At 43.2% G+C, this 17390-nt stretch overlaps 1 protein-coding gene across 3 annotated transcripts in view; it reads left to right on the plus strand.

The window, feature by feature from the left end:
* Window positions 1–17390, plus strand: part of Uso1 (USO1 vesicle transport factor) — a 70161-nt gene that overhangs the window by 30865 nt on the left and 21906 nt on the right. For all 3 annotated transcript variants that reach the window (XM_052735358.1, XM_052735359.1, XM_052735361.1), the window contains 6 exons: window positions 2504–2624; window positions 6839–7017; window positions 10301–10441; window positions 14363–14451; window positions 15476–15630; window positions 16692–16903. In XM_052735358.1, the coding sequence (XP_052591318.1) occupies window positions 2504–2624; window positions 6839–7017; window positions 10301–10441; window positions 14363–14451; window positions 15476–15630; window positions 16692–16903 (897 nt within the window). The remainder of the gene's footprint in view (window positions 1–2503; window positions 2625–6838; window positions 7018–10300; window positions 10442–14362; window positions 14452–15475; window positions 15631–16691; window positions 16904–17390) is intronic.

The raw sequence follows: 17390 nt of genomic DNA on the forward strand, positions 1-17390 counted from the left end.
CCGCCCGGCAACCATGGCAACTCTTATAAAGGAAAACATTTAATAGGGGCTGGCTTACAGTTCAGAGGTTTATTCCATTATCTTTCTGGTGGCATGTAGACAGACATGGCGTTGGAGAAGAATCTCAGAGTCTATGTCTTAATCCACAGGCAGCAGAAGCAACTGTGTCACTGAGTATGACTTTAGCATAGATGAGACCTCAGAGCCCACCCCACAGTGGCACACTTCCTCCAAGGCCACACCTACTCCAGCAAAGCCACACCTCCTAATAGGACTGCTCCCTATGGGGGCCATTTTCTTTCAAACCACCACAGTCTGTTCTTCCAGTCCCCTCTGTGCCCCCCCCCCTCATGGTTTAAGTCTATTTTCCCCTCACTCTTTGCTTTGGTTTTTATTTGAGACAGATAAGATGATTGTCTGTGTTGGCTTTTGTTAATTTTATGAATGGAGATTAAGTTTTATTTTTTGTTGTAACATCTAACATCTTGATTTTATGTTTTATACCTGTATTTTCTTGGTTTCAATTGACCTATTCAGCATAAGAGGAAAACAATCTATTAATAAATATTAAAATTTAAAACTGGTAAACTCTGTAGATGCTGTTTTCCTACCTTCAGTCTTTAAAATTCAGTGACATCTGGGTGTGGTAGAACATGTGTTTAGCCCCAAGCACTTTGGAGACAAAGGCAGGAGGATCTCTGTGAGTTTGAAGCCAGTCGAATGAGTATAAAGAGTTCCATGGAAGCCACGGCTACATAGTGAGATAATTCTTGGTATTTAAAAAAATAGTGTCACAGGATTGTGCACATAAGTGTTCTGAGACATGGGATTTTTGTGTTTACTTTTAGTTACACAGCTAGTAAGTCTGCCCACTTTATCAGACTCAGGGTTCCTGTGTCTGTGTGTACCGTTTGTCTTCTTCTTTGTGCAGTTAAATTCAGGTTGGCAGCATTAAGTTAGCAGGAGAATTTGACATCGAAATTCTTTTTTTTTTTTTTTTTACTTTTCATGTTAGTGTTGAAATTTGAAAATCAGGGAAAAGTGTGGCGTGAGCCCAGTGAGATGTGGGTATTCTTAAATTTGCAGAAGCTTAGCGGCCCATTGATAACAGCCAGCCACTCATCTGTCATCATGGGACTCAAATAACCTGCTTGCTTGAGGTCCCTATTGCTCACCCTCTTCCTCTGAAGTAGTAGCTGTGCTTTTTCTAACCATGATATGTTTTCTGTCTCTCTCACCATATGGCCACCTAGGGACTCATAGGTACTTGATGTGTAATACTGAAATAAAAAGTGGGTAATAAGGCTGGAGAGATGGCTCATCAATTCAAAATACTGGCTGCTCTTCAGAGGACCTGGGTTCAATTCCCAGCACCCACATGCCAGCTCATAACTGTCTGTCACTCCAGTTCCAAGGGGTCCTGTGCCCTCTTAGGGCACTGGACATGCAAGTGGTGTGTAGGCATACATGCAGGCAAAACACCCATACACAAAAAGAAATGAGTAATAAGCGGCAACGTAATTTGTTTAATGGCGACAAAGTCTATAAACTTACACAGCTTAATAAGCTGAAAAAAAAAGAGCAAAGACTTAAACTTTCCTTGTCAGTTCTATAACTTTGACATTCAGCAGTTAGGTCTTATCCACACTGACTGGAGATTTTGAAATGTATTAACAGGGTCATAAGTTACCATGATACACTATGGAACCTTCCTTATGCCCTTGGCCCAGACAGCTTTGTTGAGCCCAGATCAATACACACATCTAGAGTCCCCATGTGCTCACCTGGAGCCCCACCTCCTCCAGGACAAAGTCTGGATTTCTTTGCCTGAGGGTGTGCTCTTGAAGCCCGTGCCGTGGCTGTGCTTGTGAATGTTGATGTGTGTTCCTGGATAACCACTTCATTGGTGGCAGGACGGCCGTTCTTCCCACCCCAAGTCGGGAAGGATGGGCACAAAGGACTGTGGGAGGAAAAGCCATACCTCAAGTAACCGTCTGTAAACTTGGTGCAGGGCGTTCTATTCATGAGACATGACTTTTCACTTCTTCTGTCGATTTAAAATCAAATTGTGAGAATTTGGGGCCAGGTATTTGCAAGAATTCCTGAACCCTATAAAGTTCTGTTAAAATGTGGTGGTATTTGATTTATTATTATTATTATTATTATTATTATTATTATTTTAAAAGAGTAGGTCTGGGGATAATCACTCTCAGCTTATGGAAACTGCATGGTGATGGATGAATATGAAGTAATTGTGTTTTTATCATATACAGTAAAATTAGCCTTAGATGTGAACTCTTACCAAGGCCCCGTCCCTCTATGATCTGTGACCTTCAGGAAAGCAAATTGTTGAACTGTCTCTGCCCTCTATTTCCTTTTGTAGAGAGAGTGACGTAGTTGGACTTGTAAAATCCTCTTTAGTATAGGATTCTGTGATTTTAGTAATTTTTAGGTGTCCAGTAAAGTTGGTCCTCGACTGAATGCCATCTCTCTTCTCCATAAGGGCGTCTTACTGCTGCAGGCACTAACAAGAAGCAATGGAGCAATCCAGAAAATTGTCGCTTTTGAAAACGCTTTTGAGAGGCTGCTAGACATTATCACAGAGGAGGGGAACAGTGACGGAGGTAAGAAGAGACCGTGTGACGCCTGCTTTGTACTCGCTCACCTTGGGGTAGTCACTATGCTTTTACAGCAGTCCATAGACATGATTTCAGCCTTTTCCAGGGTGCAGGCCTTGAAAGTCAGTGAGACAAGAGTCCTTAGCAGATTATCTCTTGAAGAGAAGAAATGAAGCTCTGTGAACATTTAAGCTAGGTAGGGAAGAAAGACTAGAGTCTCTCTGCATTGTGAGTACACCATGTGAAAAACACAGATGAGCACATTCACGTCTTCTGCAGTGTTAGAATTTATTGAAATACAACCAACTCCCAAGACGTTGTAGTTTCAGAAGCAGCAACTTGCAGATACTCCCACTTTGCCAACACGGGTTCTTTTATAGACATCCTAATTCCTAAGACTAACTCACAGGTCAGACATTATACGTCACTCAGTAAGTCTGTGTGTGGGTGCCGACTGCATAGAGCTAAGAGCTCCAGCAGAGTTAGGAGGCTTCAGAAACCAGGGAAGCTGCTAGAACATGGAGCCTGTATGACTGTGATGATGAACCAAACTCAGCTTCTCACAAAACTGGAGCAGTTGCAGCGGCTGGTGTTGACTTTAGAGTCGAAATACAGGGTCCGAGTTGAGCTGCAGGAGCAGGGTGGAAGGCTTGGCTCTAGAGGTACAAAGGACAGATGAGTGGACAGCAGTTTCAGACAGCAGGACAAACAAGGGACAACTACAGTAGACTCTGTCAACAGCAGGGACCAGGTAGACTTGAAGGCCCTGGGACAGTTGGGAGTTCTCTGTCTGCTCGTCCTTGAGGCACAGACTGGGTGGTCAGATGACAAACGAGCGGCGTCACCACTGTCCAAGGACACCAAGTGTCCTCTGCTCTATGGGGAGTCAAAGGAGGGACTTACACCCTTCCTTGGTTTGGTGTGCTGACGAGGTCTGTCTTTAACAAATTTTGGTGTGTGGGGCTGGAGAGATGGCTCAGAGGTTAAGAGCACTGGCTGCTTTCCCAGAGGTCCTGAGTTCAATTCCCAGCAACCACATGGTGGCTCACAACCGTCTACAATGAGATCTGGTACCCTCTTCTGGCAGGTAGAGCACTGCATATATAATAAATAAATCTTTTAAAAAAATTGTGTGCGGTACAGTTGGTAGTGGTGGAGGAGGGGCTGCGTCTGTGTGTGAAGGGTAGAGGACAACTTGGTGGAGTAGTTTCTCTTCTTGCAGCTTTAGGTGGCATCAGGGATAAACACAGGCTCCAGGCATGGCAAGCACTTGTACCCACTGAGCCTGACAAATTCTTGGACTTTGTTTTCCTGATATGATCTTAATATGCCCACGTGCCCTACACATCTCAGTTCACCCCAGTAAATGGATGGGGCCCTCCCTTCTCCCAGGAGCACATCTGTGCCTCATGGGTGGAGTTGGAAAGAGAGTGTTAGTTGTTCACCTGTCCTCCTGGGTGCAGAGGGCCCTTCCAGCCTTGAAATTGAGTCAACAGCTGCTTTAAAATGAAGTCTCTCTGGGCAAGGCACAGCACTGTTCTTTACAGTTGGGAGGAACTTAAGGCAGGAACAAGCTTGATCTCAAACATTTGTAAACAATCGATATTTTCCTCATTAGCTCAAGCTGCCCTTCAATTTGTGGTAATTTGCCTTGGCCTCCAGGTGCTGGGATTATAGCTGTGTGTCCTGAAGATAGGTTAGGATGTAAATCTCTAAAAAGGGAGAAAGTAATTTGGTTGAAGACTTGAAGTCTCAGGGAAGCCTTGAAACAGCAAAATTGAACATTCTGGAGCCAGATTTGCTTTCCTTTGAGTTTAGATATTTTAATTGAGCCGGGCACGGTGATGGGTGCAAATAACCATTGCACACAGCAGGGTAAACGAAGCAGCAGACCCTTGGATGCAGTAGGAAAAGCATGATCCTTAAGAGGGAAAAACCGATGAGTGGGACTCTATTAAAACTGAAGAGTTGTGAGCCGGTCGAAGTGGCGCACGCCTTTAGTCCCAGCACTCGGGAGGCAGAGGCCGGCGGGTCTCTGTGAGTTCAAAGTCAGCCTGGGCTACAGTGTGAGTTCCAGGACAACTACACAGAGAAACCCTGTCTCAAAAAAACGATAAAACAAAACACAGAAAGTTGTCTTCTACAAAGGCACTGTTAAGCAAATTCAGTAACAGGGCATGGACTGTATCTGAAAAAGGACTTGAAAACTTAGTAGTGAAAAGAAAAGCAAATTTAAGAGTAGTGTAAAGGTCTGAACAGATTCATTAAAGAAGAGACTAAGGTTTGCAGTAACATACAAAGAATTGCTCGGCATCATGTCATTAGGCAATTGCCGTAGAAATGACGAGATACCACTACATGCCATTGCAGTGGTGAAAATCCCAAATTCTAACTACTAGATGCTGCTGAGGATATGGAAAAATAGAAACTCATTGCTGATAGGAATGCAAAAGGGTACAGCCAGTGTGAGACAGTTTCTTACAAACACAATCTTGCTGTGTGATATAATAGTAATGCTGCTTCATATTTACTCAGATTACATTAAAACTTACATCCACACAAAAAACTTACACTTAAATGTTCATAGAAGCTTTATTCCCATTGCTAAAACTTGGAAGCAGAGCTGGGCAGTGGTGGCACACGCCTTTAATCCCAGCACTCGGGAGGCAGAGGCAGGCCGGTCTCTGTGAGTTCGAGGCCAGCCTGGTCTACAGAGTGAGTTCCAGGAAAGGCTCCAAAGCTGCACAGAGAAACCCTATCTCAAAAACAAAGAAAAAACTTGGAAGCAACCAGGATATCCTTGAGTAGGTGAAGGGATAAATGCTAATGGGTTCATAAAATTGGATCTTACTCAGCAGTAAAAGGAGTTGTCAAGCCACAGAAAGGTGTCAGGGAACCTTAAGTCCATGCTGCTGAGTGATTCCAGTTTAGCAGCTTTCTGGGAGAGAGTGTAGAGGCAGTTGTCTGGGATTTGGATAAGGGAAAGGGGATAAAAGGGTAGTTTTAGTGATGAGACTATTCTATTTGGTACTGTAATGGTAAATTCTCAGATTGTACCTTTGTCAGAACTCGGTTTTGCAGTGTGAAGAGGGAAGTGTGATCGTCAGCAATATGTGCCGGTGTTTGATCATCCCTTGTAACAGGTGCACCACACCAATGCATGACGATAATGAGGGGAAGTGAGGAGCGGAGAGCAGGTGGAAGCTGCTTATTGTCCTGTTTCTCTGTAACTATAAGCCTACTCTAAGCAGCTATTTAGACTTTTTCACATTAACGTATTCAGTGTGTTGTGTGCCAGCACATATGTGGGAATCAGACAGCTTGCAGGAGTTGTGTCTCCTTCTACCATACGGGTCCTGGAGATCGAACTCAGGTCATTGGTTTGTCAGCAAGTACATTTACCCCACCGAACATACATTTGGTAGGATCAAAGGGGTGTGTGTGTGTGTGTGTGTGTGTGTGTGTGTGTGTGTGTGTGTGTGTGTGTACGTACTAGGGGGCCTAGAGCAATGAGCGCCTTGAACACTGTACTGCACAGAGGAAGCAGGAACCCTTGGTTGTTCTAGCACTTGGAGAGGTCAGTGGGAAGGTTTTCATTGAGATAATAACAGAAGCTGTAGTGTAGGTGAAACCGCACAGGACAGTGATATTTGTAAGCAAAGAAGTAGGAGAAGGATGAACCAGTGGAGAACAGGAACCATGGAAAATAGCCTGAGGAGTGGCCAGATTCAGAAACCCAGAGGGGGAGGGATTTTGAAGAAGAGGCAGGGACAAGTGTCACATGGGTAAGGTGTGATGGAGTCAGTTAATCAATGTTTAATAGTGTGCTATTTCGTATGTATCTGAAGTCTTTGCTTCTTGTCTCTGCCAGAAATGCAGTGGTACATAGGACACTGACAAACTCCTATGTTGGTGAATTATAATGTAGTGGAAGGAAGAAGCTTCTAGAAGGCTGTGTATGTCAGTCTAACTGAGTCCGTCTTGCTCATCAGTACTGAGAACTTGGTATTTAAGCTTGTGTGGGAATATGAAAGACGACTTTCTATAGAAGTCCTGTGGCCTGAGAAAGAGCACAGAGACAGAGGCAGGCGGAAGGCAGGGGTCAGAACAGGCTGCCTGCTGTGCCGTACTGACCCTGGAGACGCACACTTGAGAACATGGGGTTGAGTTCTTTCGGATGTCACCAGCCTTAATGCCGCCATTGTACCTTCTTTCCCCAGGTATAGTAGTAGAAGATTGTTTGATTTTGCTTCAAAACTTGTTAAAAAACAACAATTCCAATCAAAACTTCTTTAAAGAAGGCTCATATATTCAGCGTATGAAACCTTGGTTTGAAGTTGGAGATGAAAATTCTGGTTGGTCAGCACAGAAAGTGACCAATCTACACTTAATGCTACAGGTATGTGTCCTTGGCCATCACTGTGGGAGAATTCTGTCAGGGATCCTTTCAGGGAAAAGGAAAATTGCTTCCATTGGCTAAATCCAGGATTCTCAGTTGGTTTTAGGGGAGATGTAAATTTTTTTAAGGATTTAAAAAAATAATATCCTCATTGTATATAGTAATGTGCTATATAAGAGCTTTTCATTAATTTTGTTTAGCAGTGTACTGTGCTTGACTGAGCATGTGATTATGTCTTGGGTGTGGAGGTCAGAGGACAGCCTGAGGGAGGAGGCAGTCTTTTTCTTCCATGTGAGTCCCGGGTAGGGTAATTTTATTTACTCAGGTTTCAGGAGCCTTTCCTGCTGACATCTATAAAGACATTTCCATAGAAGAATATTACATACTGGTCACATGCTTGCCCTGTGCTCCCTCCTCTCTCGCTCTGACCCTCTCCCCGTCAATATTCCCCTCAGTTCTGTAGATAGTGTTTATGTAAAGATCTGAAAACCACAAATGACAAGAAATGTATGACATTTGTCTTTTCTGTGACCGGCCTGTTATTTTTTAAGGTTTATTTTATTTTCATTTATATCTGTGTGTCTGAGTGAATTATGCCACTTATGTATGGGTACCCATGAAGGCCAGAATAGTGTTGGAGACCTGGAACTGGAGTTACTGGAATTGTGAGTCACCACAGATTCAGGGTCTGAGAACCGAACCTGTGTCCTCTGCAAGAGCAGGGAGAGCTCTTAACCACTGAACTGTCTCTTGGTTCCCGTAACCTCATACTTCTGGTTGAAACACATCAGTTTGTCTATACCCCAAGTCGTTACTCATTCCCCTGTTGTTGGACACTCAGGTTGGTTCCCTGACGTGGCGTGGTGGATGGTGCTGCTGCAGTGGACAGTGATGTGCAAATGTCTCGGCCATAGGTCCACTCGGAGTCCGTGGGTCAGGGAGCCGTGTAGCTGTGTTAGGACTTAGAGAACCATGTAAAGAATGTTTTGAGGGGCTGGAGAGATGGCTCAGAGGTTGAAAACATTCACTGCTCTTCCAGAGGACCCAGACTTGGTTCCAGCATTTGTGTTAGGAAGCAGACATTTGCTCGTAACTCCAGACTCAAGGGATCTGATGCCCTCTTCTGGCCTTTTCACACACATGGCCTATTCGTCTTAGAGCCCCGCCTCTCCACACAATAAAATTTAAAATAGGGTGTGGGGATTTAGCTTAGAGGTAGAGCACTTACTTGCCTAGCAAACGCAAGGCTCTGGGTTGGGTTCTCAGCACCAATAAAAAAATTAAAAAAAAATGAATAAAGTTAGCTCTCTCAATGAAGAACATTTCATTTTAGCATCCTCTCCATCTGACCTTCAGTCCTCTTCCTCCCAATTTACATAACACCAAAAAAGAAAATTTAAGAGTTATTTATTGATTTACTTACTTATTTACTTCCTTACTTACTTTTTCAAGACAAGGTTTCTCTGTGTAGCAGCTCTGGCTATCCTGGAATTCACTTTGTAGAGCAGGCTGGCCTTGAAGTCACTGAGATCCACCTGCCTTTGCCTCCTCAGTGCTGGGATCAAAGGCATGCACCACTATGCCCCACCTTAGAATTAATTTGAAGAAAGGTCAATTTAAAAATTAAATTACTAGCCAGGTGTGGTGGCACTCGCCTTTAATCCCGCCACTGGGAAGGCAGAGGCAGGTGGATCTCTGTGAGGTCAAGGCCAGCTTGCTCTACGGAGTGAGTTCCAGGACAGCCTGGGCTACACAGAGAAACCCTGTCTTGAAAAACAAAACAAAACAAAAAGTGGATAAACTTGCCTTGCATCCCTCACTGAAATGTCCCTTTCACGTGCTAGTGAAGACCATGGACTCCAAGGCAAAGGAACTGAGATTCATTCATCATGATACTGTCTCCACCTCAGAGATGGAGTAGTTGAGTCCATGCCTTTGCAGCCACAGTTGGCCTTTTTAGAGCACCTGCGGCCTCTCTCTCTCTCTCTCCAGTTTCATGTAGGTTTGCTTATCAGAACGTGCATCCTTGTTTTCCTGTCAGAATAGCTGTGCCCTGACGACACTGTTTCATTACGTCATTGTTTTCCTGTCAGAATAGCTGTGCCCTGATGAAACTGTTTCATTACGTCATTGAAACTGTTTCATTACGTCATTGTTGCAGTTGTAATCCCTCTTCCTAAGCCTTTGGAAGCTGAAACTAATAAACTTGGTGGGAGGAGGTGAGCTTTTCCTCTGAGGAGCTGGCCCGCCCACTCTCTCTGTTAGGGTCTCACTCTGTGGCCCTGGCCTGACTGAGATTTCAGGTGTACCACCACAGCTAGCAAAACATCACTTTCAAACCTGTTGTTTTGGTTTGGTTTGGTTTTATTGTCTCTCTGCCCCTCCCCAAAAAGTCCTCTTTCTCAGGGAGACAGGATGTGTGGAAGTCCTGTCTGTAGTGATGTTACTGTTCTAGTCGGTTACTCCGGCATATCTACTGTAAAGTCATGGGTGACATTCTGTCTGGCACTCTTGTTAACCGAGCTTTGTCATAAATACTGTTAGGCGTATACAGTTTTTGCATATAAAATATCCATGACTAGCTTGTGAAAATGTAAGCCTTTGTTTGGTTATTTTGAAGATGTAGTTGGGCCTAAATAGTGGTTTGTTTCTAAAACTTGGTGTTTAGGTTCAGAGTAATAATGGAATTGGAGAGATTTAATTAATTAATTAATTAATGAGACCAGCCCCACCTAGTGCATGAGTCTTCTGTCAGGCCTCTAAGCCTCTTTCTCCAGTGTTGGGGAATTCATTGTAACTCAGGCCGCTCTGTTTTCAGACCCACTCTGTCATTAGATAGTTCCCACTCTCACTGATAGAAGCCTGCCATCCTGTACCTCAATTCAATTTTGATAGAATATGTCTTATTTTGTAAATACTGCGTTTGTTACTTGAGTGCAGAAATGACTGAGGCAGATGCTGTTCTGTGAGAGTTCAGATCACCTGAGAGGGAGAACATTCAGCGAATAGCAAAGTGTATTGTGTACTAACACTGTTGCCGTAGAAGAAAGGGACCGCGCTTAGCTCTGGTGAGCACCTAAGGGAATGCCCCGTACAGAGATTTTGTTCGCATGGGTCAGCTTTGTCTCAGCCCTTACAGATGATTTTGAGACAGGCTCTCGTCCAAGCAGGCTCGTCTTGACTCCTGGCCCTCCTGCCGCCACCTCCCAGGTGCCGGGCCTGCAGGTGTGCTCCACCGTGCCTGCTGCAGATCTTCAGAAGACACATTTTATCCCTTTCACAGCTTGTCCGGGTACTGGTGTCGCCCACCAACCCTCCTGGGGCCACCAGCAGCTGCCAGAAGGCCATGTTCCAGTGCGGGCTACTGCAGCAGCTTTGCACCATCCTCATGGCTACGGGGATCCCTGCTGACATCCTGACCGAGGTAAGTGGGGGAGGACGGGCCAGTCCGTGGAACTGGGAATCCTGGGAAATCCGATGGTACCTGGAGGACAAATAGTAATAGCGAACTGTTTTTATGGGAGCTTCCTCACTTACTGCATGAGAATGGCATATTCTTTTCTTCAAGTTCATAATGTGCATTTTAAGCTTAGCTGATTGTCGAAGTTAGAGTTTCTATTGCTATGAAGAGACCATAACCATAGCAGCTCTTTTTGTTGTTGTTGTTTTTGGTTTTTGTTTGTTTGTTTGTTTGTTTTTCAAGACAGGGTTTCTTTGTGTAGCCCTGGCTGTCCTGGAACTCACTCTGTAGACCAGGCTGGCCTCGAACTCACAGAGATCTGCCTGCCTCTGCCTCCCAAGTGCTGGGATTAAAGGCATAGCTACCACTGCCTGGCCACATAGAAATTCTTGTAAAGGAAAACATTGAATTGGGGCTGGCTTACAGTTTTAGAGGCTTAGTCTGTTATCATCATGGTGAGACATGGTGGTGTCCCGGCAGACATGGTACGTGCCGGAGAGTTCTACATCTTGACCCTCAGGCAGCAGAAGCAACTGTGTCACTGAGCATGGCTTAAGCAGATATGAGACCTCAGAGCCCGCCTCCACAGTGACACACTTCCTCCAACAAGGTCACACCTCCTAATAGTGCTACTCCCTATAGGCCAGACATTCTAACACATGAGTGAGTCTGTGGGGCCATACCTATTCATACCACCACACTGATCATCTGGAAATGTTTTTCATTAATTTTATTGAACATATTTAAGAGAAATATATAAATGTTTTTTGAAATGATATTATAATTGCATCATTTCCCCTTTTCCTTTCCTCCCTCCAAACATTGTTTCTCTAAAGTGACATCTTTCAGGTGCTCAGTGACTTTTCAGTAAGTAACCCTCAGTGGCCTGGTCAGCTTCATCAGTGTTCTTAAAGTGAACACAGAGATTTAAACCTCTTGCTTTGCATGATTTTGTGGCATTTTCTGGATCAAAAGTGAGTAGCAAACCATCCTCAGGTCATTTCAGACCACTTATAAGAGGAGCTTATAGTTTTAATATTAAGAACAAAAATATTAGCCAGGGGTTGGTGGTGCACGCTTTTAATCCTAGCACTCAGGAGGCAGAGACAGGTAGATCTCTGTGAGTTTGAGGCCAGCCTGGGCTACAGAGCAAGTTGCAGGACAGCCAGGACTACACAGAGAAACTCTGTCTCAAAAACCAAAAAAAAAAAAATTATTTAGTCTCCTTCAACATGCTGTGTAGCCAGAGTTTTCTCAGTCCTGTCCGACCCACAGTTGGACGAATCTCTACCCGCATCCCACAGCCGCTTGGTTCCACATAAACACACAGAGGCTTATATTATTTTCAAACTGTGTGGCCTAATGGCTCAGGCGTCTCGCTAGCTGTCTCTTACATCTTAAATGAACCCATTTCTATAAATCTATGTTTTGCTACGTATTCCGTGGCTTTACCGGTCTGTGGGTATCTTGCTTCTCCTTTGGCAGCAGCTGGCCTCTGTCCCGCCTCTGCCTTTCCTCTTTCTGTCTGTCTGCTCGTATTTCCTCCTGCCTCTAAGCTGCCTTGCCATAGGCCAATACAGCTTTATTTATTAACCAATCAGAGCATCACATATTCACAGCATACAAAAAGACATCCCACAGCAAGGCTGACTCAAAGAATAGTAAAAATTTTTACCTTGATTTATGGCATTTTTGTTTGTTTCTTATCTATAAGAATAAAGAAGTTAGTTCCCAGAAATATAGATACTTTGTTTAAATTATTTTTTTGGTGCTGACAAGATGGCTCAGTAAAGATGCTTACTGCCAAACCTGTTGAGATGAATTGGATCCCAGGGACCCACATGGAGGAAGGAGAGAACCGATTCCCACAAGTTGTCCTATGACCTCCATATATGCATCGTGGCACATGCACACATGCATAACAAATAAATAAATGTCATAAAACTTTAAATTATATTTTGTTGGTTAATATATGCACATTAAAAGTACAAATAATAACAACAGTTTTAGAACAAAACTAGCCATCTTTGGTCTCATTTCTCTCTGCTTTAAGTCAGGTCTTGTCCCTACCCCACCCCCAGTCACACAGCTCTCTTACTTTGCTTCTTCCTGTCATGCCAAGATTATTTTATGGCATGTGTGTTTAAATTAGATTTATGTAGAGATATAACATTTGTGAGGCAAGATATCACTCTTGCCCAGGCTGGCCTTGAACTCCAGATTAGTGCTCCTGCCTCATCTTCCTGAGTGCTAAGGTCACAGGCACCAGCCCCTGCCCTGTGCTGCACCAGCCACTGCCCTGTGCTGAAGCCTGTGCATTTAATGTGTACACTAGCACTGTTCCTGCTAAGCCGAGCAGAGTTCTGCATCTGTTGGAAGAGGGAGTGTTGTGGGTCCAACTCCTCCATGAGCTCTGACTGCATTCTCTTTCATTTTACAGCTCTGTGTAACTGTACACCCTATGTTCTCCTCAGCACATCCTCCCGACTCCAGTCCTGGCAGCTCCATCCTGCTCCATCCTAGCTGTAGTTGACCTGCTCAGCTCTGCTCCTGGGACTCCATTCTGCCATTCTCCTGGGGTTTCCCTTCTCTCTGCTTTGATTTGAATTCCTTCTTTTTCTGGATCCTGTATCTTTTCCCCTTACTTCTGGATTCTTTATCTCATTTTACTAAGTTTCCTAAAAGAAATATTAACAAAATAAGTTTCTTTTGTTGTTCTTTTATGTGTGAAAATATTATTCCCTTTTTCAGTTTTACTATTTGGCTAGGTAACTCGGGTATGAAATAACTGTCACTCAGGACATCATTCCGTTGTTATTGTTAAGACATCTGTGGCCGCCGGGCGGTGGTGGCGCACGCCTTTAATCCCAGCACTCGGGAGGCAGAGCCAGGCGGATCTCTATGAGTTCGAGGCCAGCCTGGGCTACCAAGTGAGTTCCAGGAAAGGCGCAAAGCTACACAGAGAAACCCTGTCTCGAAAAAAAAAAAAAAAGACATCTGTGGCCACTTTGAATTCTAATTCTTTTTTTATAATGAAACTTGCTTTTTCAGTTTTGGATCTTCTCTTTACTTCTAATTTTCTGAAAACTATTGATGCTAACTATGGATCTCATCCCCATCCTAGCAGTGAAGACCATTTCAGCTGTGGGTACACTCTCTTCAACTAGGAGGATGGCTGCTCTTCCTTGATAGAATCTTTTCTGTTCTCCTTCTGGAACTCTGTTGACAAATTTGTACATCTCTGAACCTATGAATATCTTTAAAAGTAATTTTTAGTTGATAATAATGACGTCTTTATCATGTACAACATTCTCCTTTGAAATGTAGTTTCTCTATTATCTTTTCTTGAAAGTTGTTTTCAACCTAATCCTTAAATTGAATGGTCATTATGTTGTATTTTAAATGTGTCCATTGATTTTATCCTAAAGCATTCTTCTGATTTGTGTGTTGGGGTGGGGGAGTTAAGTCTCACCTCTTACAGTACATTATTCTTTTAGTTTCCATGAGATTTCTAACTGCATGTAGTCAAATCTCTTGTTTGGTTTTGGTTATGAGACTGGGTCTCATAGAGCCCAGGTGGCCTCAGACATGCTATGAAAATGAGGCTGGCCTTAAATGTGTTCTTCCTGCTTCTCGCTCCTCAGTGCTGAGATTACAGGTGTGTGCCACCATGTCCAGTGATTGTTGGTTTTAATGTGAGGCCTGGCTAAAGCATCCTGAAAGGATCTCCAGAGAGTATTTCAATATGATAATGTTCTAACTGATCTTTTCATGTCTAAATTTGGATATTTGAAAACAAAAAACAAGATGGAACATTATCTTAGAAAACAGATTTCCCTCTTAGCTTACTTTCCATAGTGTTCTTTCGTTTTTCTTTCTTGACAGACCATAAATACTGTATCTGAAGTTATTCGAGGCTGCCAAGTCAACCAAGACTACTTTGCTTCTGTGAATGCACCTTCAAATCCCCCAAGGTAAGAATCAGGAAATGCTAGGTTCCTGTGAGGAAGTAAGCACTTAGGTTTGGGTGTTAGTGGATCTCATATACACATCTTATTTTCTTAAAGATCAGTGTGTTTCTTGTGGAATGGTCCAATGGTATAAGGATGTTCGTAATTAAGACTGTGCTTCTGCATAAGGATATTGGTAATTAACACTGTATGCTTCTGCATAAGGATATTGGTAATTAAGACTGTGTGCTTCTGTATAAGGATATTGGTAATTAACACTGTATGCTTTTGTATAAGGATATTGGTAATTAACACTGTATGCTTCTGTATAAGGATATTGGTAATTAACACTGTGTGCTTATGTATCAGGATATTGGTAATTAAGACAGTATGTTTCTGTATCAGGATATTGGTAATTAACACTATATGCTTCTGTATCAGGATATTGGTAATTAACACTACATGCTTCTGTATAAGGATATTGGTAATTAAGACTGTGTGCTTCTGTATAAGGATATTGGTATACTTACCAATTATACCGTGCTTCTGTATCAGAATATTGGTAATTAACATTGTGTGCTTCTGTATAAGGATATTGGTAATTAACACTGTGCTTCTGTATCAGAATATTCGTAATTAACACTGTATGCTTCTGTATAAGGATATTGGTAATTAACACTGTGCTTCTGTATCAGAATATTGATAATTAACACTGTATACTTCTGTATAAGGGTATTGGTAATTAAGACTGTGTGCTTGTGCATAAGGATATTGGTAATTAAGACTGTGTGCTTCTGTATCAGGATATTGGTAATTAACACCGTGTGCTTCTGGTACTTAATACTTGGCTCAGCTGCCAGCCTTTCAGTTGACACACAAATCATACTACTTTCTTAGCCACAGCTCCCTTCTTTGTGAAATGAAGATGGAGGAAATACTTGTTGCTAGAGTCCTGGTTATGGTATTTTTGGCAACAAAATGACTGGTAATTTGTTTATGTATTTGGGTTGTAATGTTCCATTTCATTCTTTTCTTTGCACTTGGACAGACCAGCAATTGTTGTACTTCTCATGTCCATGGTGAACGAAAGGCAGCCGTTTGTGTTACGCTGCGCTGTTCTCTACTGTTTCCAGTGCTTTCTTTATAAAAACCAGAAAGGACAAGGAGAGATTGTGGCAACACTTCTACCTTCCACTATTGATGGCAAGTAACCCAGTTCTAACTAACATTTAGACAGTCAAGGGTTTTGTCAAGCTTGTCTTCGAATCTTTGCTTACGTTTTAGCTTCAAGCACTGTGTACCTCGGATGAAAGAAAGCCTAGGTTGGGGTGGAGGAGAGCTGAGTCAGACGGCATCTGAGTCGGCATTGCAGACTTTCTACTTGTCTCTTGTTGTTACGGTGTGAGGGGATGATGTCATTAGAAACACTGTACGATCACACATGTGCAGTTACACAGGAGAGCCACGACCCCAAATCCCAGGGTGTAATAACCACCAGAGAATTAGCACTGTGAAGATAAATCCTACCCTTAGTCACACTCAACGAGTCGGTCTGTGGTTCTCTGATAGAGTATGGCCATTACTTATGAATTTTCCAGTGTTCAGTTTACTTGAGATGTGTTTAAATGGCTATTTTCCTAACTTTAAGAGCAATTTGACACAAGTAATTGGAAACTTTAGTGAGTTCATTTTAACTACATAAACATGGGAGGTTGACAAAAATTTAAGTTTGTTTAATTGTATTTTACCAAAATTATTTTCATAAAGGATATTATCGTAGGCCGGGTGGTGGTGGCGCACGCCTTTAATCCCAGCACTCGGGAGGCAGAGCCAGGCGGATCTCTGTGAGTTCGAGGCCAGCCTGGGCTACCAAGTAGTTCCAGGAAAGGCGCAAAGCTACACAGAGAAACCCTGTCTCGAAAAACCAAAAAAAAAAAAAAAAAAAAAAAAAGGATATTATCGTAAAGATATATTTTCTGTAAATGAAAATAAGATGCTGAAATAACGTGCCAATTGTTTTAGAAATGTTGTTTTCCACGAAGATAGTTTTCTCTGTTGTTACCATGAGTCTAATGCCTACAGTGTTCTGATAGGTCTACCCTTTTAGGAGATGCCTTTCTGTCGCCTGTCCCTTTGTGTTTGAAAGTCTTAGCTAGTATGTCATAGTGTTTATACTGCTCTTGTGGAGAAAATGGTTCTTTCAACCCTTGTGAGTTTGGGGTTACTCCACATGGCCAGTGTCTAACATTTCTATCTGTTTGCAGCCACAGGTAACTCAGTCTCAGCTGGCCAGCTGCTCTGTGGAGGTCTGTTTTCTACGGATTCTCTTTCAAACTGGTGTGCCGCTGTGGCCCTCGCCCATGCTCTGCAGGGGAACGCTACCCAGAAGGAGCAGCTGCTCAGGGTTCAGCTGGCCACGAGCATCGGCAACCCTCCGGTGTCCCTGCTACAACAGTGCACCAACATCCTTTCCCAGGTGAGGGCTGGAGCTGCCAAGAGCTGAGTTCAGGTTGTCCTGTCAGTGGCCCAGGGCAGGGAGAGAAGGAGAGAAGGTTCTTAAAGGAATAGTTCTGCCACATAGTTAGTTATAAGGACTTTATTATGACAAAAATACAAGTTCTTGGCACAGGTATATTTTGAGTTTTACTTTCTTCTTAAATTATCTGGGGTCCTTCCCGTCATTTTTCTCTCTTCGGTAAGTGAATTCAGATCAGTTGAAGAGAGAAAGTAAAATAAATGCAAGTCGTAGTTATGTGCCTCCCTCTTTTCTCCTGAAGCAGTTGGTCATCCCCCCCCAAAAAAAACCAGTAACAGTCCATTACATATACAGTATGTACAGTGTATGCTTCCAGTGTCTGAGTCCCCACACGCCCCGCAAGATAAAGACAAATATAACTAAATGTGTGTGTTCCTTCAGCTGTCTATCTCATGACAACAGGTGAAACATGGTGGCCAAGGCGCTT

The sequence above is a fragment of the Peromyscus californicus genome, unplaced genomic scaffold (assembly GCF_007827085.1).
Source record: "Peromyscus californicus insignis strain IS unplaced genomic scaffold, ASM782708v3 Scaffold_13__1_contigs__length_99412109, whole genome shotgun sequence".
In the NCBI taxonomy this organism is placed as follows: Eukaryota; Metazoa; Chordata; class Mammalia; order Rodentia; family Cricetidae; genus Peromyscus; species Peromyscus californicus.